Consider the following 20,467-nt stretch of genomic DNA (forward strand, 5'->3'; position numbering starts at 1 on the left):
TAAACAACATCCACAATCACTTTATTTTCAAACAGAGGGTCATGTACCGGAAGGGAAGCAGGACTAAGCCATTGTGGGGGCTTGCTTGAAGTGATCTGCCCTTGCCTTCTGGCCCCAGAACACCCCATGACCCAATGGCTATGGGGATGCCCCTTGATGGTGCACGTATTAGAAAGGTCAGTTCCCCCACTCCCCAAAGAAGTGGAGAAAAGAAGGCAAAAAAGTCAATGAGTCCCTGGAATAGTGCCTCAGAATCACTGCAGGGACAAACTGTCAGGTCCACATATGTGAGTGGGAGGGGATCTAGGAACAATGGACGGTGTTGGCAGGAAACTATCCTGGATGACGTGCACCTGACACCAGGATACACCTTTCATTAGAATGAAGGGAGCAACAGAGCCCTCAGAAAAAATACAGAGGCAAAGAGTACATTGATTAGAACATTATCTCATAACAGAGGTAAGGCCATTTCCCACCATTATTGTAAAATAACTGTTAACTAATCAAAACACATACAGGCCTCTTTAATGGAGTTAATAAAACTACAGTGAATGGGAATTGGGATAGAGGGAGACATGCTGACAGGGCCAGGTAGTTCCACTCTAGGTTCTTAGAAAGGAGCCCTGGTCCAGAGAACAGCACACATCCACGACCACTATGTGGGGCTGGACCAGAGGAAGCCAGGCTGAGCCACGGTGAAGGGTCCTGAATGGCTCTCCAGGGATTATCCATACTCTGTATCCCCTCCAGTAATGGGTAAAACCAAAAGTGTTGGAAACACTGAAGGTGGACATCTGGTTTGTAATTCTGGGCCATCTTGATCTCCTTACATCTGACCATCTGCATGGGGAGGGAAAGGACAGTACAGAGTGTGGACACCCTGTCTCCCACTGCAGGGGCAGAGAAAGTGGGAAGGACATCCAGCTGTGATAAGCAGGAAAAGGCAAGGCAACAAGACACCTTATGCCTGGGGTAGGATCATGGCCAACAGCCCTCTAGGCCTGAGTTCACCTCCTCAAGGGGAGGTCTCCATGGAATGAGCGTGATTACCAACATGGCCAGAAAACCCATCGATCCCACTCATGGGGCAGATGATGAGAGGGGCTGCGCTCTTCCCTCCCGAGTAACTCAGGCTGAAGTAAGGCCGGACAGGCCCACAGAAGGTGGCATGAGAGAAAGTAAATGTGTGACACCTCTCTGTCACGTTGTAGAAGGAGACCTCACCAGCATCATAGTCCAAGAAAACCCCCACCCGCTGGAGAGGGGTGCGCAGGGGTAGGGCAGTCATCGGGGAGGTAAGAGCCCAGTACTCCTTCCCATACCACAAGGACACTGCCCAGAATCCATTCTGGGGGGCCGAGGTTACTCCACCTTTTCTGCATACGGAGTCTTCACAGACACCTATGGTCCACTTGGCTTTATCTCCCACTTCTACCTCCCAGTAATGTCGCCCAGCGATGAAACATGGAGAGCCCAAGACACAGGGAAACAGATTGAACCGCTCAGGGTTGTCAGGCAGGTCTTGCTGGAGGTAACTGTACCGCACCTGCCGCAGGTTGTCAGAAAGGATCAAGCTAGGGTAGGCTGTGTCCGGGTCTAGAGTCACGTCCACTGTGGAGACACACAGGGGAAAGGGGAGGACAGTCAGCCAGGGGCCAGGAAAGCACACTAGAGGACACCCAGCTCTTCTCTGCCTCCTGTAAGAGGAGAACATGAATGCCCCACAATAGACCGCATTCATCTTGTGAAATTCATCCTGGAGTTGACATTCCAAAAAGTATTGTTTGGATTAGCTGACTACCTTTCTAAACCAGGACATATTGAAAGTACTGAGATTTTACCTCCATTCCCTTCCTTTTAACATCTTAACTCACATTATCCATTATAAGCTGAATTCTCAACTTAAATTTTGGGCCTTTGGTATGTGATAAGCGACTACAAACCCGTATCACTCTTTTAATGGTGCCTGGGGGTGGGGGTGGGGTGCAGTTGGTGGAGTGTCCAACTCTAAGTTTTCGGGTCAGGTTGTGATCTTAGGGTCATGATATCAACCTCATGTCAGGCTCTGGGCTCAGTTTGGAGTCTGCTTGGGTTTCTCTCTCCCTCTCCTTCTGCCCCTCCGCCCACATGCACACACCCTAAGATAAATAATCTTATAAAAAAGAAAAGCAGTCTTTTGTATCCTCCATTCCATGAGATCTTTACTCAGCACATGCAAACCCCATTCATCTCTTTCTAATGTCCAATACAACACCCACATCTTTCTCAAAAAGCTGCTGTCAACCAGCCAAGTCATCACATGCTCTCTCCCTTAAACCTAAAACTCTATCATCTGAGTCATGTACTTGGGTGATCAGTATGACAGCATTTTGCAGTCATGTGGTACTTTCCTGCTTTAAAACATTCTCTCTCTAAACCACAGCTCAGACAGGCTAAATGGCCTCCATGAAAGGTTCACGAAAGCAACTGATAACCAGGAGCCCCAGATCGTAGATTTGTGGTTCAACAACCTGTGTACAGCAGCGCCCTGTGCCTTTGGGTATGCCGCGTACTTCCCATCACACACTGTGTCTTATGCTTTGTTCCCCCCACAGAGCCCTGTATGATGCTAGACGGTATAGGTCATATGCAAGGTATTCAGCTCATACTTACTAGAACAAAATATGGGTCACAGTGGTGGACACCATTGGAAGACCTGCTGTATGCCTCCCTTCATGGGGAGGATTCCATGGAACTGTGCTAAGTACATACCTAAGATGTGAAGACTTCTGGGACCACAGATCTACTCAGGCTCCTGACCCCTCAGTGACACTGATGGTCAAGGGGTAGGACAGCTCAGCTCCTGCCCCAGCTCAGGGAGGGGCTGCCCCGAGGCTCTGACCTACCCCCTCCCCCAAGCACAGGAACGATGCCCTATAGCAGTGCTCCTCTTTTGGGGGCTGCAATTCCTACTCAAGCACCTCAGCTGGATTTTCTATTTCAGAGGTCCCTGGCTTTGGCCTTGAGGTATTTTAGGAGGCAAAGATATTGCCAACACATGGAAACAATCAATAGTATTTTTGTGGTTGCTGTTTATCACTTTTGCATACATAATCCAAAGAACCCCAATTTAGGCAATTTCCCAAATCATTCATAATGGTAGTTAGGTTTTCAGGACCTTTATTCCTGTTTCCATATGGTTTTATCTCCATCACCTACCTGAGTATAACTGAGCCTCTCTCAATTCTGAAAGAACAAGAGAGTAGTAGTTAACAGACACCAAGTGAGTATTTCCGAGATACCTGAGCAGAGACTCTCATTAAGAGTCTCCACAAAGCTACAGTTTCATCAGCCCTGCATTCCTGTTGTCAGCTGTATACTGATTTCTTGACCCAACATCGTTCAACCAAGAGCTCTACAGGAAGAGGGACAGGGAATTTTGGTAGCAAATGGGATCAAACTGAACCAAGGTCAGGGAATCCACCCTCCAGTGAAATGCTCTTCCAATCCACCTCATTTTGGGTTGCTGTTTTTCTCATGCACAACTCTTGGCCTTCAGAAGCCACCTGTGTTCTAAGGGCTGGGTGGCTCCGTGGGCGATACCCACCACCACGCCAGGGCAAATGCCAGCACTGACACAAGAAGTACTGAGCAGTGGACAAAGCATGTTCACAAATAAGCCCTCATGAGGCTTTCAGGTGGGGGGGAGAGTAGGAAAAATTAAGGAGGCCAGATTCAAATTCAAGGGAATTCACACTTGAACTGACCACTTCCGGTATTACCCACTGTATTTAGGGCAGTTTCTCCCTATTTTGTTTGCCTGTGGAAGGCATTGGAGTGTCCCCTACGTATGTTGCTAGAGGCCAAAAAAGTATGTATCTGGAAAGATAAACTGCAAAGAAGGTCTTAGTCTATACAACATACAGGAAACAGCAGAGATTATGGGGATTTGTCATTTGTAACAAAGAAGAGGGGGTTTGCCTACATGTGAAGGTTTCAGATTCCATTGGACTGTCTAGGAATTTCAGCACTTAGGATATAACCAACTCCTAACTGAATGAGGCTCATGAACAGAAAATTTTACATTTAGAAGGGGCTTCCCTTTACTACCCAAACCACTTTACTTAAATAAACCTTGTATTTATGTTTGTATATGTCAGGCTCCATTCTCAAGGCTTTCGGAACTTAATCCAACAACCTCTTGAGGTAAGAACAATTCTTTTCCTCATTTTTGCAGACGAGGAAATCAGTGTGGAATCCTTCCTAAGAGCCAGCAGTGGCCCAGGGTGGCCTGATTCCTGCTATTACTCCCCCGGGGGCTGTTTGACCCCCCACCCTGGTCAGCACCAATGCCCATGAGCAGGAGGGACTCAGCAAGTTATAACCTTGAACACCGGCTCTGATGAAACACAATTAGGAGAGTTTCTGTTCATTCTTTTCCCAATTAGAAAAGAATTAAGCAAATTCTGGATTAATTAATTTTTGGGTTGCTGTTTTTCACCCCCATCAATATAGACTGAGAACTGAGTACACTGACTTCAAATTTAAAAAAAAAAGACTATCAATTGAGATGACTAAAGCAAAAGGAAGAAGCAGATCAGAGAAGGCTAGCCAGTGGTGTCACTCCTTCTCATTTTCCCGCACCTTTAAAGTAGATGATCACTTGCCCAGGAAACTTCAACATCAAAAGCCCAGGAAATATAGAAATTTACCTTGGATTTTCTCCATATCTGACTGCATTTTTTCTAAGTGGAGAAGAGAAGACATTCAGTTTGCATCTCATATCCGGCTGGACAGGCAAGCAAGACAGATATTCAGAGCATGAATGCATTTCCCCTAAGGGATCCCTATCTTCCTGTTACCTGTGAACTGCTTCAGACTTTCCGTCAAGAACAGACATTTTTGTGCAAAAATGTGGATTTTCTCCTGCAGATCTGGAGGTGTGATCCAGGGCTCAGGGATCCGGATTCTTTCAGCTCTAAAAAAAAAAGAAAAAAAAAAAAAAAAAAAGGAGTAAATCCCTCCCCTCCTCTAACCCTATGACTTCAGAAGCCCAGACAAAGTCTGGGTTAAAATGACCAACAATGTTTAAAGCAGCCCCTACAGCCTTTTCCCTCTTCTCTGCCTAGACTGTGATCCTCTGGACAAAAGCAGGAGAAACAGCTTCCTCATCTCCATTCCCCCAACAGGACCTAGCTCATGGATTTTCAAATGGCTTGTCCTCAAAAAGGTTTACTGAATTAAACCGAATAGAAGGCTGACCGTGCCAGAAAGCAAAAGATTCCATGACAAAGTCCTTGAGCTTCATGGTGGGCAACAATCCAGAGGTAAGAACCCTTTTCAGGCAGATTGGCACCCACCCTGTTCAGGGGGTCCATGATCCATGACTGCCAGCTGCCTCCCCAATATCCCATCTCCCAAGTTACACCACGCTCACGGCTGCCCCGTCTAGATGCAACCCTGTGACTGAGCTCTGGCCAGTAAGAGGGAAGGAGTGTCTCATGGCAATCTGCGAAGCCTACTTCAGGGGGAGCGTGCTGTGACGTACTTATCACCCTCATGCTGCCTGGCGTTCCAGCAACCATCCTGGACCGGGACTTCAAGGACAGCAGGAGAGCGGAAAGAAGGAAACTCCCTGCTCCGCCCCTGGCTACCTACCTGCACCTTCCTCACAGGTGGCAATTTCTGAAATTATGTTTCAGCTTTAAGCCAACGAAATTTTTGGTTTCCTATCTCATACAGCCAGACCCCAACATTAATGTCATAAAACGCTGGGCTCTGAAGGGTCTATCTCCCCATGTCAGGCCAGAACTGGACCGGCATCAGTGACTGTAAGGGCAGGGATCACTGGGGCCATCTGGCTGGGACTGGACACGCTCCAATTCATCTCCCTCAAACCCTCGATTTTACCCCAGAATCTCTCCATGTGGCACTCCCAGCCAACCTACTCTATCTATGAGGCCCTGGCCCAGCTCATTTCTCTGGAGGGCTTGTACTGTGCAGTGTTTTAAACAATCTGAAAGTTCAGCTCCTTCTAAGTCAGCCTCTGCCCCTGTAGATGCTGCTGCACCAAACCCCAGCCCATGGGCCCCTGTCTGTCCTGCAAACACAGGTGAACTTTGGCATCTGGCCCGCTCCTCCCCGTCCCCATCAGATCACACAGCCAAGAAGGAATGAGAACAGGAGCCTGTATCAGGTAAGTTAGCACTGATTCTGCAACTCTGAGCCACCCACACTCCTCTTAGGCCATATTTTCCCCATCATACAGTTGGGGAGAGGACTCTGAAACCCTTGCACTTTGGCCAGCTCTGTGTGAGCCTTTGCTCTCCACAGATGTGTCCTCACAAATCACAGGTACTCATTCACCCGCAGTTTGTCAGTAATTCCTGAGTTTACTAAGCAGAACTGTGGTCCATCCAGCTCTCTGCACACCAGTGACTTGGTCCAGAGACGGGCAGGCTGTGTTTCACTCTCGTCAGATGTCCTTCTCTGGCTCCTTTCAGGATTTATGAGTCTAAGGGAAACATCCTCCTGTGTGACTGAGCACTGGAGAGAGAGAACACCGTACCTGCTCAGTGTGTCCCCGATGTCCTACAAGAGAAAGGAAAAGATAACCATGAGACCTTCGTAGCTTCAGTTTTCCTTCAGATGTTGGTTGGAAACCCAGGAACCAGCTGGCCCTCCTACGAAAAGCCAGGGAGACAAGGACCACAACTCAGCCCAGGACCTAGAGTCAGGGTGAGCAAAGTGAGATGCACAGTTTGCACTCCCAGCATCTCCTCTGTCCTGCTTCTGCCCCACTGGCCCAGGATCTCACGATTTCAAATTTCCAAACTCCAGTATCCCACCCTCAGACCACAACTGCCTACTTGTCCAGCTTGCTTTAACTTTTTATTGTGAAATAATTTCAAATACACAGAAAAGCTGCTAGTACAGAGCTCCTGGATACCCCTTCCCAGACTTTCCAGATTTTTTTTTTAAGATTTTATTCATTTATTCGAGAGAGAGAGAGAGAGGCAGAGACACAGGCAGAGGGAGAAGCAGGCTCCATGCAAGGAGCTTGATGTGGGACCTGATCCCGGGACCACACCCTGAGCTGAAGGCAGGCACCAAACCGCCGAGCCACCCAGGGATCCCCAATTTTCCAGATTTTATAACCACATTTATATGCAGAACCATTTGAGAGATCACTATTTACATTCTATGCTGTATCTTTGCCCCGTTAATACTTCTGTGTGTTTTTCCTAAGGATAAGTACATTTTCTCACATAACCACAGTAGTTATTCAATCCAGAATAAGGAACATGGATCTAATGATCAATGATCTAAGAAAACCTTTATCTAACCCAGTCCATACTCTAGTTTAACCAATCACCTTATTTTTTTTAAGATTATATTTATTTATTCATGATAGACGTAGAGAGAGAGAGAGAGAGAGGCAGAGACATAGGCAGAGGGAGAAGCAGGCTCCATGCCAGAAGCCTGACGTGGGACTCAATCCCGGGACTCCAGGACTGCACCCTGGGCCAAAGGCAGGCCCTTAACCAATCACCTTAATAAAGTGATCTTCAGCTACTCTCTTCCCTGCTCGGTAATCCATGACCATTCACCACACTCAGCTATCACCATGCATATCTGGAATGGCTCCTTAGGGCTGATTTGTCTTTTGTGACACTGACACTGGTTTAATATAGGTTGTTTATTCTACAGGATATCATCCTTCCTTTGGAGTTTGTCAGATATTCCCCTCATGATTAAATCCAGGCTGTATCATCTTTAACTGGTGTATGGTATGTTCTTCTTCTTCTTCTTCTTCTTCTTTTTTTTTTTTTTAAGATTTCACTTATTTATTTGAGAGACAGAACGCACAAGCAGGGGGGAGGGGTAGAGGCAGAGGGAGAAGCAGATGCCCCAATGAGCATGGAGCCTGATGCAGGGCTTAATCCCAGGACCCTGATATCAAGACTTGAGCTGAAACAAGAGTCCAATACTTAACCAACTGAGTTACCCAGGCACCCAGTGGTATATCCTTCTAAAGGTACATGATACTCAGTTGCCCCTTACTGGGGCAATTCTTTTTTTTTTTTTTTTTTTATAAGTTTTTTTTTTTTTTAATTTTATTTATTATTCATGATAGTCACAGAGAGAGAGAGAGAGAGAGAGAGAGAGAGAAAGGCAGGCAGAGACACAGGCAGAGGGAGAAGCAGGCTCCATGCAGGGAGCCCGACGTGGGATTCGATCCCGGGTCTCCAGGATCGCACCCTGGGCCAAAGGCAGGCGCTAAACCGCTGCGCCACCTAGGGATCCCCTACTGGGGCAATTCTGATCATTGTATAGCCACTACCTTTCCTCTTATAACTAATAAGTAATCCAAAACTGATACTTTGAAACTATGTCAATGGGGCATTCTTTATAAACTTCCTCCCTTAGACTTAGCATCCACTGATTATTACTGTCTGAATTAAATTTTACTACGATGGTTACTAAAGGGTCATTGGTTAGCTTCAAAATTCCTTCTATATCACTTAGTCGACATCCTACAGAAAGAGTAATTTTGGGACACCTGGGTGGCTCAGCGGTTGAGCAGCTAGCTGCCTTTGGCTCAGGGCGTGATCCAGTCTGGGGATCCAGTCCTGCATTGGGCTCCCTGTAAGGAGCCTGCCTCTCTCTGTCTCTCTCATGAAAAAAATAAATAAAATATATATATATATATATGTTTTTTTTTTTTAGAAAAAAGGTAATTTCTGCCTGTTTATTAGTAGTATTGACTCATATATTCTTATTTTATTTAACAGGTTATAATCTATCACTGTTCTTATTTACTTTGATGCACAAAAAGTCTGAAACTTGGCCACAGAGTATCTGTCACTTTTTATCCTATCCCTTCCCATCCCATTTTCCCCATTCCCATCTGGTTTATTCTTCTAATGTTTCCTCTGCAAAAATAAGCAAATACAAGATGTTCCAATTATCTTTTTTCCTACACAAAAAGTAGCACACTCTAGATCCTGCACTATGATTTTTCACTTAACAATCCACTCCTGGAAACCACTCTCTATTACTTCATGAGTCTCTTCCTTACTCTCTTGACAGCTGCACAGCATCCCACTGAATGTACACACAGTCGATTCCACCACTGATTCCACCACTATTCTCGGTTTGATAGGTGGGTTTTTCCAATATTTCGCAATTACAATGTTACATTGAGTAACTTTGTGCATATGTATTTTTGTACATATTTTCATGTGTCGATATATCTTCAAAGTAAATTCCTGAAAGGATTCTTGGTCAAATTCTAACTGCATGGGGGCACCGGGGTAGCTCAGTGGTTGAGTGTCTGCCTTCTGCTCATGTCATGATCCCGGGGTCCTGGGACAGAGTCGCACTGGGCTCCCCACAGGGAGCCTGCTTCTTCCTCTGCTTTTGTCTCTGCTTCTCTCTGTGTCTCTCATAAATAAATAGTCTTAAAAAAAATTCTAACTGCATGTATGCTGCCAAAACAATTTGTCTTCCTACCAGCATATGAGATTCTCTCTCCCACATCCTTGCTAACAGTGTACTGAATTAAGAAAATTTTGCTTAAAAAAAAAAAAAAAAATTCTATTCTAATGGGGGAAAAAGGGTATTAGAGCATGGTTTTTATTTGGATCTTATTAAAAGTACAGTAGAACACTTTTTCGCAAGTTCCTAGTCCAATTTTACAGTTCTTTTGCAAATTGCCTGTTCATATCTTGTGTTCATTTTTCTATAGAACTTGTCTTTTCCCTCCCTCTTAATTTTTTAAACGTTCTTTATATATTATTTCTATTATCTCCATTTGTGATATTTGCTACAATTTTCTTTCAATTTGGCACTGGTCTTTTGAAGATTTATTTATTATTTGAGAGAAAAAGAGCACACAGGAGCAGAAGGAGAGGGAGAATTTCAAGCAGAGTCTCCACTGAGCATGGAGGCTGTGAGATCATGACCTAAGCCGAAATCAAGAGTCAGATGCACAGCCACCCAGGTGCCCCTTCACACTGGTCTTTTGAATGGTGACAGTGTGTATGTGTGTTTTTCTGCTGAGCTGTTACCAGCTGGTTTGGTTACACAGGCACTGTGTATATTTTAATGTCTAATAGGGCCAGTTCCCACCCACAGCTCTTCTTTCTCAGTTTCCCAGCTATTATTTTTCTATCTGAACCTTACTATCAATCTGTTTAGCTCTAGAAAAAGTGTGTTCTGTTTTTGTTGGGATTGCACTAAGTTTATACATTAATTTATAAAGAACTGACAATGTGATGATGTCAACATGTCTTGGCCAAGAACAAAAAATGTCTTATTACTTTACCTTTTTTCTTTTTGCAATTGGAAATGGAGTACCCTTTTCTAAACTGTCTTGGGATACCTGGGTGGCTTCGCAACTGAGCGTCTGTCTTTGGCTCAGGGTGTGATACTGGGGTCCTGGGATCAAGTCCTGCATCAGGCTCCCTGGGAGGAGCCTGCTTCTCCCTCTGCCTGTATCTCTGCCCCACCCTCTGTCTCTCTCATGAATAAATAAATAAATAAATAATCTTAAAAAAAAAAAAAAAAGATTCTATTTTTAAGTAAACTCTACACCCAACATGGAGCTCAAACTAACCCCAAGATCAAGAGTCACATGCTCCACCAGCTAAGTCAGCAAGGTGCCCCGTCTTTTCCAATTCCTATGCTTGCAATTGTTTTATCTAATTATATTAGTTAAAACCTCCAGTACAATGTTAAATAGAGGTAGACAATAGTGGGCATCTTGTCCTGTTCCCCACCTCAGCAGGAAAGCCTCCAATATTTCATTACGTAGGAATTAGCTTGCTTTTACAATGACATCCATCATAACCACTCTCTGGAAATGATCAAGACCATCTCTCTCCCTCTCATTCCATGTCCATGACCCCTCTTTCTTTAACAGACCCCATCTGTTCAAAAATGTCCTCACAAATATCTTAAAAAAAAAAAAATTAAACCTCTAATGCTCACTTTGGCAGCACATAAACTCAAACTGGAACACAGATGATGCAACAAATTGGTGAAGCCTATCATGGTGTTAATATTCACAGAACACTATTCACAATTGCCAGAAGGTTTGGAAACAAAGCAAATGTCCGTCAATTCATGAATGCAACACAAGTGAAACAACACGTGGTGTTTATCCATATTATAGAATATTATCCAGCCATACAAAGAAATGAAGTATCAATCCATGCTAGAACACCGAGGAACCTTGAAAAAAGTATGGCAAGTGAAGGAAGTCAGATACAAAAGGCCACATGCTGTAGGACTGTACTTGTAGGCAAACGTGGGGAGACAACAGCAGAAAGGAAGAATGACTATGTATTTAATGGATACAAGGTTTCCTTTTGAGGTGATAACAGTATTCAAGACCTGTACAGTTGTGATGATCAAACAACACTGTGAGTTTACTAAATGCTACTGAGTCAAACACTTAGAAATGATGAACTTATGTGAATTTTATAATAACAAACCAAAACCCTCAGTGCTGCTATCTCCTAAAGCCGTAATCCTGAATGCACCCACTACCTGCTTTCCCTATGACGTCAACAGAGCAGTGATGGTCTCAGAAGGCAGGATGGAAGACAACATCACAGCAAGGCTGACTGGGGCGACGTTCACCGACCAAGTGTTCCTCCAGTAGCTCACAAATCACCTGGTCTTCCCATACTCTAAAAGAGTATTTTCAAAACTTCCCCTTATTCTTTAAAGTGAGTGACTTTCCTGATTCCTGTTCTGCGGCCACAGATGACCCTGCTCTCCCACGTCAAGACAATAAAAGCTACCATGTTTTTGCTACCAAACCTCAACCTGCCTGCATCCCCACCTCCCCCCCACCCTCCTCTCTTCCCAAAGATCTTCCAAAACTACATCCTATACATGTGCTTAGTCCCCTTTCCCTTCCATCTTTTCTGACACAGACATTAGTGATAAGTTCATTAATTTTACAGCTTCAATGACTTTCCTCACCCAGATCCTTACAACAGACTCTCCTCCCACATGATCTCTGACAATATGTTTAGTTTGTTTCTTTAAGCATCCCTTCCCACAAAGTCCCACAATCCCCACCTCTCCTTATGGTCTTACCCCTTAACCCAGACACCCATTCCTACAGTGGTCACACACCCTGCCAGTCACCACTGTCCCTAGGATGGTTCCTTAGGGAAGTGTTAAGTGTTTACTGTGGCACTTCTCTCTGAGGGCATTAGCAATGCCCGTGGCTTTAAACCAAATGCGTGTCAGCCCTTAACTGCATGAGACTCTGCTGTCCACTCCTCCTTCCTGGTCACTTTCTGCTTCTCTGATCAAGTGTTCACTTTGCAAACTCCTCCTTTCCTCCCTGGCAATTAAATACTGGTGGTCATTAAGGCTCAAGGCTAGGCCTTCTTATTAGTCTAAAGCAGGACTCAACAAACTTTTTCTGAAAAGCCAAATAGTACATATTTTGGGTTTTTAACTCTGCTCTGCTGTGGCAGTGGGAAAGTAACAATGCACACAGTATGTACAGGAATCCAAGTGGCTAAGTGCCAATAAAATGCAGACAACAAAGTTTGAGTTTTATAGAATTTCATATACCATGAAATAAAATCTTCAGATTTTCTCCAAACGTTTAAAACTGTAAAAACCAGGGGGCCTTGGGTGGCTAAGTTGGTGAAGTGTCTGACTCTTGATTTTGGCTCAGGTCATGATCTCCGGGTCATGAGACTAAGTCCCACAATAGTTTCTGCACTGAGTATAAAGCCTACTTAAGGTTCTCTCTTCCCAGGACACCTGGGTGGCTCAGCAGTTGAGCCTCAGCCTTCGGCTCAAGGTGTGATCCCAGTCTGGCAATCGAGTCCCGCATCGGGCTCCCTGCGATGCACCTGCTTCTCCCTCTCTCTCTCACTCTCGTGAGTGAATGAATGAATAAATAACATCTTTAAAAAAAATTCTCTCTTCCCCTCTTCCTCCACTCTTCCTATTAAAAAACAAACAAAAAAAAACCCCTCCCAAACTGTAAAAACCACTTAGCCTGAAGGACATACAAAAACAGGTGGTGGAGTGGTTTGCTGACCTGTGCCCTATGCCATCATCCCTTTTAATGGCATTTATGAACACCCATTACACCCACTGTTCTCTTTATTTTTTTTTTTTTTATTTTTTTTTTTTATTTATTTATGATAGTCACAGAGAGAGAGAGAGAGGCAGAGACACAGGCAGAGGGAGAAGCAGGCTCCATGCACCGGGAGCCCGACGTGGGATTCGATCCCGGGTCTCCAGGATCGCGCCCTAGGCCGAAGGCAGGCGCCAAACCGCTGCGCCACCTAGGGATCCCTGCTGTTCTCTTTAGTACCTGACTCTGACATTAGAATATACATTTCAGGACAGCTTTTCACCACTTAATCCCAGTGCCCAGAATACTGCCGGACCCAGAAAAGACAATTCATATGCACTCAATGAACAACAGCACATTTCCTGTGGCCTTGCCAGGTTAGGTCAATGCAGCTTTGTAACTACACCCAGCTTAAATCACAGGGACCGCTTGGGCCAACCACCTGCTCCAGTGCTCAGTTTTGTGGCTGTGCTAATGTACACATATATGTTAAAATTACAGGACATTTCACTGAGTATCTTTACTCAAATCTTTAAATGGCATGTAGGCTGAACCTCCCATTACACCAGGAGTAGATCAGGTCACTGAGGCCCAGAGAGGTCAAGAGTGTGATCAGACCACGTGTGGGTACAGGACAGGCCTAGGCATTAGGTCTTCCTCTTGCCCTTCCCGTGAGACAATGCAACTGACCGATCCAAGTTGTGTCAACTGGAACTTCTGTTATGCATGTTTTCTCTCTGACAAGCCCAGAGAGCTGAGCTAGGGCTTGTTACTCCTAGAGTTGACCGGGGCGGGGAGGGGGAGGTGCTCCATACTGCCTAGCAAAGAGGGAAGGGAGACTTTTTGGCAGGAGCCACGTTGGTGGGACACTCCACACCTCCATGCCTTACCTGCAGGAGCTCCCTGGTGGGCTGCTGCTGCTTCTCTTCTAGCTGGGCAATCAGGCTACTCAAGTGGGAGATGTTGCAGGAGAACTGGGTGATGGCACCGTTGATGCTGTTGTAGATGGCCAAGTCTAGCTCCTCAAGGCGGGCCAGGAGGCGATACTCATGTTCCTTCAAGGAGTGATAGAGCTGCTCAAACTCCCAGACAATCTTCTCCCTCTCCATCTGGGTCAGGCTCTGCGTAGATGACAGGGGAGGGTACTGAAGGACAGAAGGCTCCCTTCTAGAGCCCTTCATGTCTGTCCCTGACTACCTACCCTGAGACCTCATCATCTTGTCCCGGCATGCTAAAACAAGCATCCTGTTCATTCACTCCTGGTCTCAGGCTTTACCGACTAGACACAATGGCTGAGAAGTGAGTTACCCCAGAAATAAGGAATATAGTCACAGGAGAGCCCGGTTCACATGACACATGCAACCACAGGTAGTGAGGACAGGATGGCCTGCAGTGGGAGAAGCTGGTACAGCCTTCACAGAGGCAATGTAACACACACAGTGTGGTTGGAGAAACAGGGGTTCACCATGTGGTCAAAGGGTAGACACGCTTTCCTGGCAGAAGAAACGACGGGAGAGATGGTGAACGATGGTGTCTGGCAAAGCACCTAAGTTTTGAGGGAGAAGCCAGAAGAGGTAAGAGAGAACACACCTTGCCTGGAAGGCCAGGGTGGGGCAAGACTTTCCTGCAACTAGGAGCCGTGAAAGGGAAGTGACTGGGTTCAGATATATGCCATGTGGGGTGGACTAGGACACTCAATCCTCGCATCATGACTGCAACCACGTCACCAAGGCCCTTCCCGTGCGGCCCTCACCCCCTTTCTGGCCACCAGGGCTGTTCATCACCTACCCTCATTGGCTATGGGTGTGGTGCCCTTCTGGAACAGATGTTTGCCAAAACTAGTCTACCCTTCCTTCTCTATCTACCTCCCACTGCCAAAACCCTGAGGCTCTCTGCTAAACAAAGTGTCAGCAAGCTCCCTTTGTTTACTCCTGGGGAATTAAGTTTTCCTGGGGCCCAGCCACACCCATCATTCACATATTATATTATGCTGCCTTCAGCTGTCACGACAGAGTTGAGTAGTTGTGACATAGACTAAGTGGCCCACGGAGTCAAAAATCCTGACTATGTGGCCCTTTACAGATGTTTGTTGACACCTGTCCTGAGCTCCACTCTTCCTGAGAACCTTTCCCATGACCCACTCTTCTCACCACCTTCCTAAGCACTCTCTGTGCAACACACTGAGGAGTGAACACAAACCTATTTCGCATCCTTTTGGTAAGGTCTCACCTCTCCTTACCTAAAGTCTTTCAAAGGCATAAATGACACAGTGCAACCTCAGAAACAGAAAAGTAAAGCTGAAAAAGACCCAGCGCTTCTGGAAGGGGCTGCTCCTGGCACGCTGGTGGGGGGACTCTGCCTGGCAGGGAACTATCCCTTGCATTGCAGGACATTTCAGCAGCTCTGCCCTCCCCTCCCCAGTCACTCAATTCCTCAAGTGACAACTAGAGAAACACCGCCACACCACGGAAGGGAAGGAGACAGCAGTACTAGCCTTGCTAAAAACCCATTTCACAGAGGAGACAGGCCCAGAGAAGGCGTATCACGCCATCTACCCAGCTGTCTCAGCCAAGAAGTATGTCCAAATGTCCGGATTCTCCTCTGACAATCTTCCCACAGAGGACGACACATTGGTTGTGTGCATGATAATCTGAGTCCACTCAGGCACACCGGGAGATTCTCCATCCATCTGCCCTCTTCTCAAGCTAGGGGAGGTGAGGTCTCAGCAGATTGTGTGGGCAGAACAGACGGTGGCATCCGAAGGCACCATGAGAATAAGTTCCCTGCCCCAAAGTTGTTTACTTCACCCTGGTCAGGACTGACAGAATTTCACAAGATGATGCTAGACACCACTAAGAGTTTGCTTTTCAGATGGAAGCACCTCTTGGGAATTGCTAATAATTTATTTACTGTTAAAAAAATTACTTAGGCACCTATATGGTAGATATAAGGTTATATATATAAAAGTCTCTTTTTTTTTTTTGGGTTGTCAAAACAAAAACTTCAAACATTCCATTACAAATGAGCACGTCAGTCACTAGCTAGAGCCACTGGATCAGCCACCATCACCATCTGTCTGCAGAATGGCACCAAGGAAAGCTAGCTGTGCCTAGGAATTTCACCCAGGATCAACTCTGATCTATACAAGTCAAGCAGGTTAAACTTTTGGTAGGTCAGATCCACAGGGGTGCCATCCTCAGCTCTTCCATCTCTCCCTCCAAAATGTGGGAATCCCTTGGCTCTCCAGGAGAGTTCCCAAATGCCACCCAGGGCTGTGTCACCCACACCTAGGTTCTGAGTAACCTGACTGGATACAGTTAAGTGACTTCAGACTTACAGAGGACAGAGCCACCAACAAACATGATAGTACCTGTGAATTCCCAGGACTCTTACCAGAAGTTCGGCTCGTGCCTGCTCCCCCTGTGCCCGCCGCCTCTTCTTTAAATCCTTGACTCTTTTCAGGTGGTCCAGCTGGTTCTGGATTTGCTCCTGAGAAAAGCAGAAACAGCTGCACGGTTCAGGATTAGGGACCTCGGCATCGGCATGGCCCACGTGCTTACCACGCACACAACCCACACTCCTGAGGCCAAGTCCCTGGTGAGCACCTGCCCCTGGACCACACTGCCATTCCCAGGGACAGGGTATTACAGTACCCCTGCTCAGCTGTGTTTATCTTAAACCGCTGGGTCACCTGCCCGTCCCTGGAAAGATACTGCATGGCTTGGTGGAAAGGTGAGTAGATGAGGAAGCTCAGAGTTAAGGTGTGGCTGGCTCTCCATGGAAGTATACCAAGAAAATGACTGAAGTTCTCTCGTTTTCTTGATGTGTGACCTGCACAAATACCACCTTCCCAAGCTACTGGAGTGTGAGTGAACTCCAGTACACTGCCAGTATGAGTGAAATAATATATCTGAAAGTACCACAAGTGTGAAGTGACTACTTATGCACAGATGTACTCACGTTTCAACAGACCTAACTCTGCACCTGTCCTTCTGCAGCCTGCAAGCACACAGAACCGCGCCGCACGCTAGCTCCTCCAATGTAGTTACAACTGTTGGAGTCGATACTTTGTTTCCATGTCACTGTTTGTGCCAGGCTGTTGACTCTGTGTTCACAAAGGGCTACCCACTCATTTCTTTTGTCTGAGCTTCCTGGTAGGTGTGCTGTCTAGAGTCGGGGCGGCTGACCTGGGCAGTGCGCGAGCTTCCAGGGCAGGACGGAGCACAGGGAAGTGCTGGGAAATGCCTGCAGGCTGCGCGCTGGGCACCTGCCAGTGGTGCACACAGCCCGGGGTACCTGCTGCTGGTGCGCCCAGTTTGAGCTCATCCGAGATCCGACCGGAGCGTGAGCGTGTCCGTGTGCGCGCGCTTTTGGGCATATCCTTCTTCCAGTCAGGCAGGGACGGAGGGTGTCTCTCTCGGGCCGTGGGCCGTGGGCCGTGGGCCCGGGGGCGGGTAAACACAGGGGCCCCCGGGAAGGGCGGGTGGGGGCGGGGAGGCTCCGGCTCCCTCAGCAGCTACAGGTTCTCGCAAACCCGCGCGCCGAGGCTCCGCGTAGAGAAAGGAAATGACGGCTGCAAAGCACGCGTCCGGCTCAGCCATTTTCTAGGTGGAGAGGAGGCAGCCTCTCGGCCTCTGCTCCTTTGTCCGCTCGCGCCCCGCCCGCCCGCCCGGGCGCGGCCCTTACCTTGAAGCCCTCCACCGCCTCCTCGAGCGGCAGCACGCTGTGGCCGCGGTGCTCCCGGGAGCGGTCGCACACCACGCAGATGGGCATCTGGTCCTCCTCGCAGTACAGCTTCAGCGGCTCGCGGTGCTTCTCGCACACGCCCATCTCGCCCCCGGGCCCCGACGGCCGCTCGGTGCGCAGCTGCTTCACCAGCTGGGTCACGTTGGCCAGGTGCCGGTTGGGCCGCATGTGGCGCTGCGGGAAGGTCTCCCGGCACTGCGGGCACGACACGTTGGTCTCCGCCGCGCCCCAGCAGCGGGCCAGGCACGCGCAACAGATGTTGTGGCCGCAGTCGAGCATCATGGGCTCCGCGAAGTACTGCAGGCACACGGGGCAGGTGGTCTCCTGCTGCAGGCACTCGGCCACGCTCCCGGAGGCCATGACGCGGGCCCGCGGGGGCGCACGGGCATGGGCCCCGGCGCCGGCTCTCCGCGGATCCCGCTCACCCGCGCGCCCTCCCGCTCGCGGCTTCCGGGCGGCGCGGGCAGGCGGCCCCTCCCGCCCCGGGTCCCCAACGCGCACGGCCCCCGCGCGGCCCTCCCTCCCCGTCCCTCCGTGCGTCGCGGCCCCGCCCAGCGGCCCTGGGGTCCTGCGGCCCCGCGGAGCCCCGGGATGCGCGACTGGGCCGCCGAGGGCCGCCGCCGGCCGGACGCGCGCAGGACAACGTGGCGGCGTCCGAGCGGATCCCGGCGCGAGCGGAAGGGGCGGCCCGGGGGCGGGGCTTGGCCGGGCCTCCCGCGGTGCGGGCCGCGGCCCCCCGGGTGCGCTCCGAGGCTCGGGGAGCGCCTGGGGAGGCCCGCGCGCGGGCCGCGGGCCTGGGGGCGCGGCGGGGCCCGGAGACCCCCGCGTCCCCGCGCCGAGCGGTCGCGGCCTGGCCTGCACCCCCGGGCCTTTGTGGGTGCCCAGCTCTGCGCGCAGGCCTCCCCGCGGCCCGGAAAGCGCGCTCGGCGCGGGCGGAGGAGACGTCCGCCAGGGAGGCCGGAGGGTGGGACGAGCCCAACGGGCCGCTCCAGCGAACGGCCCCGCTCGCTGGCGCTCGCCATTGTGTTTCCAAAGAGAAAAAGCCTTAATTATCTGAAGGCAGCATCTGTGTAAGGCGGAAGGAGGGGAAGGAGGCCGAGGAGCCCAGCGCGGCCTCTTCCCGCTGCCCTGGAACCACGTGCTTCCCCACCCCAGCTCTGGCTTCCCCTTCGGAGAAACAGGGTGGTCTTTGCACCCTCAACGAGGAGGGAGGCTTCATCCCGTCTTGTAAGGTTTTGACCATAGGTGTTCGTCCGTTAACACAGAGCACGCCCAATGCGCGGGGCCTTGAACGGGACCTAGCGCGCGCGCGTGCTCCTTCCTGCAGGGCCCAGAGCACCATCCCGCCGCCCCAGGCCCTCGCAGTAGCCAGCGCACTGACCAGTCGTCCCTACCTTGCCACTTCCTGGTCTCCTTTGCTGGTTCCTCAGAATCGTCCTCATCCTCGGGATTTCACTGAGTGCAGACAGCCTTGCCTTGCTTTATTTTTCAACGTGCCTCTGTTTTCTTTCATTTCCATGATGACACCTTGGCCGAAATCATTTCAACATTGTCAGCTTGCAGTTGTTTTTTTAGATGAGTTAGTAGCCGGGTGACAAGCATTTCCACGAATTTCCCAATGGCAAGTCTTTCTCTCTAACGTCCTTAGAGAACACCTCCAAAGGTGAGCATCATCCTTAGAAAACTCTGAAATGCTCCTTTCATTCTCTCCCTTCTCACTCACAAATCTTCAAAGCTTCCTTTTCTGCCTCCACGACATTGTCCAAACCCTTGAGCTTGGGGCTCTGGTGAGCACTTAGGGCCTTGAGGCTTTGGCTGTGCCCACCGCAGCCCTCTGCAAACTCATCAACCCTACCCCATCCTTAGAGCATAATCTGAGTGAACTGACTACGCTGCCCTCTCTCCTTCCACTCAGCCTCCCGTGTTCACGCAGAACCTCCAGTTCTGAGGACTTGGTTATTTTCTAGGGGAGACTTTGCCTTGCATAGAACCCCTACCTCAGGGGATCCCTGGGTGGCTCAGCGGTTTAGCACCTGCCTTCCCCCCAGGGAGTGATCCTGGAGTCAGGATCGAGTTCCACCCACGTTGTGCCTCCTGCATGGAGCTCGCTTCTCCCTCTGCCTGTGTTTCTGCCCCCTCTCTGTCACTCATAAATAAATAAATAAATAAAATCTTAAAAAAAAAAAAAAAAGAACCTTTACCTCTCAAAGTTCTCAATCAGGGCCTATATTTAAAGTGGGCAGTGACTTTGTCTTTCACGTAGTCCAACATACTTTATAAATAAGGAAACATAGGAGATGCTCAAGTATCTCAACAAGAGACTCTTCTGCAGGCTCTCCATGCTCTTCTGCAGGCTCTCTATGCTCTCAGTTTTGACCCACTCTAGTTACATTGAAAACCACCATTATTATATATTTGTAAAGGGAATGGCATGCAAACATAAATGGCTATTAGAGGCAAGAAGGGAACTTAAATGAGGGGCTCAGACCAGGATGCAGCTCAGACCAGGGACCGGTAGGGAAAGATGGGACAGTGACAGAGGACATACGTCCTCCCGAGGCAGCTACCTCTCATCTCTCACTAAGGATTGCCATTGAGAATCTGGGCCCAGCATATTGCCAA

At 48.7% G+C, this 20,467-nt stretch overlaps 1 protein-coding gene and 1 long non-coding RNA gene across 4 annotated transcripts in view; one reads left to right on the top strand and one right to left on the bottom strand.

Annotated features, from left to right (window-relative positions):
- TRIM27 (tripartite motif containing 27) lies at window positions 1-18,282 on the bottom strand. Its single transcript, XM_038584454.1, has 8 exons — window positions 17,786-18,282; window positions 16,493-16,588; window positions 13,990-14,220; window positions 6,548-6,570; window positions 4,842-4,957; window positions 4,692-4,724; window positions 3,199-3,225; window positions 1-1,611 (listed from the first exon to the last, which is right to left on the bottom strand). Exons 1-8 carry the CDS (start codon window positions 18,203-18,205, stop codon window positions 1,016-1,018), a joined length of 1,542 nt encoding a protein of 513 aa, XP_038440382.1. The 5' UTR covers window positions 18,206-18,282; the 3' UTR covers window positions 1-1,015.
- Window positions 17,203-20,467, top strand: part of LOC111094032 — an 11,101-nt gene continuing 7,836 nt past the window's right edge. The window contains exons 1-2 of one of the 3 annotated variants that reach the window (XR_005384454.1): window positions 17,203-17,253; window positions 19,402-19,508. This is a non-coding gene — a long non-coding RNA (uncharacterized LOC111094032). Of the gene's footprint in view, window positions 17,254-18,788; window positions 19,509-20,467 lie in introns of those variants that run through there. The other 2 variants (XR_005384453.1, XR_005384452.1) reach the window with 2 other exon arrangements.

The sequence above is a fragment of the Canis lupus genome, chromosome 35 (genome assembly GCF_011100685.1).
Source record: "Canis lupus familiaris isolate Mischka breed German Shepherd chromosome 35, alternate assembly UU_Cfam_GSD_1.0, whole genome shotgun sequence".
NCBI lineage: Eukaryota > Metazoa > Chordata > Mammalia > Carnivora > Canidae > Canis > Canis lupus.

Excerpts from the sequence above, each read along its gene's own strand:
- TRIM27 (XM_038584454.1), bottom strand. The coding sequence starts at position 18,205 with ATGGCCTCCGGGAGCGTGGCCGAGTGCCTGCAGCAGGAGACCACCTGC. Across the intron at positions 4,958-6,547 it reads ATCGGGGACACACTGAGCAG|AGCTGAAAGAATCCGGATCC; the intron begins GTACGGTGTTCT and ends TTTTTTTTTTAG. Across the intron at positions 3,226-4,691 it reads AGATATGGAGAAAATCCAAG|AATTGAGAGAGGCTCAGTTA; the intron begins GTAAATTTCTAT and ends TTGTTCTTTCAG.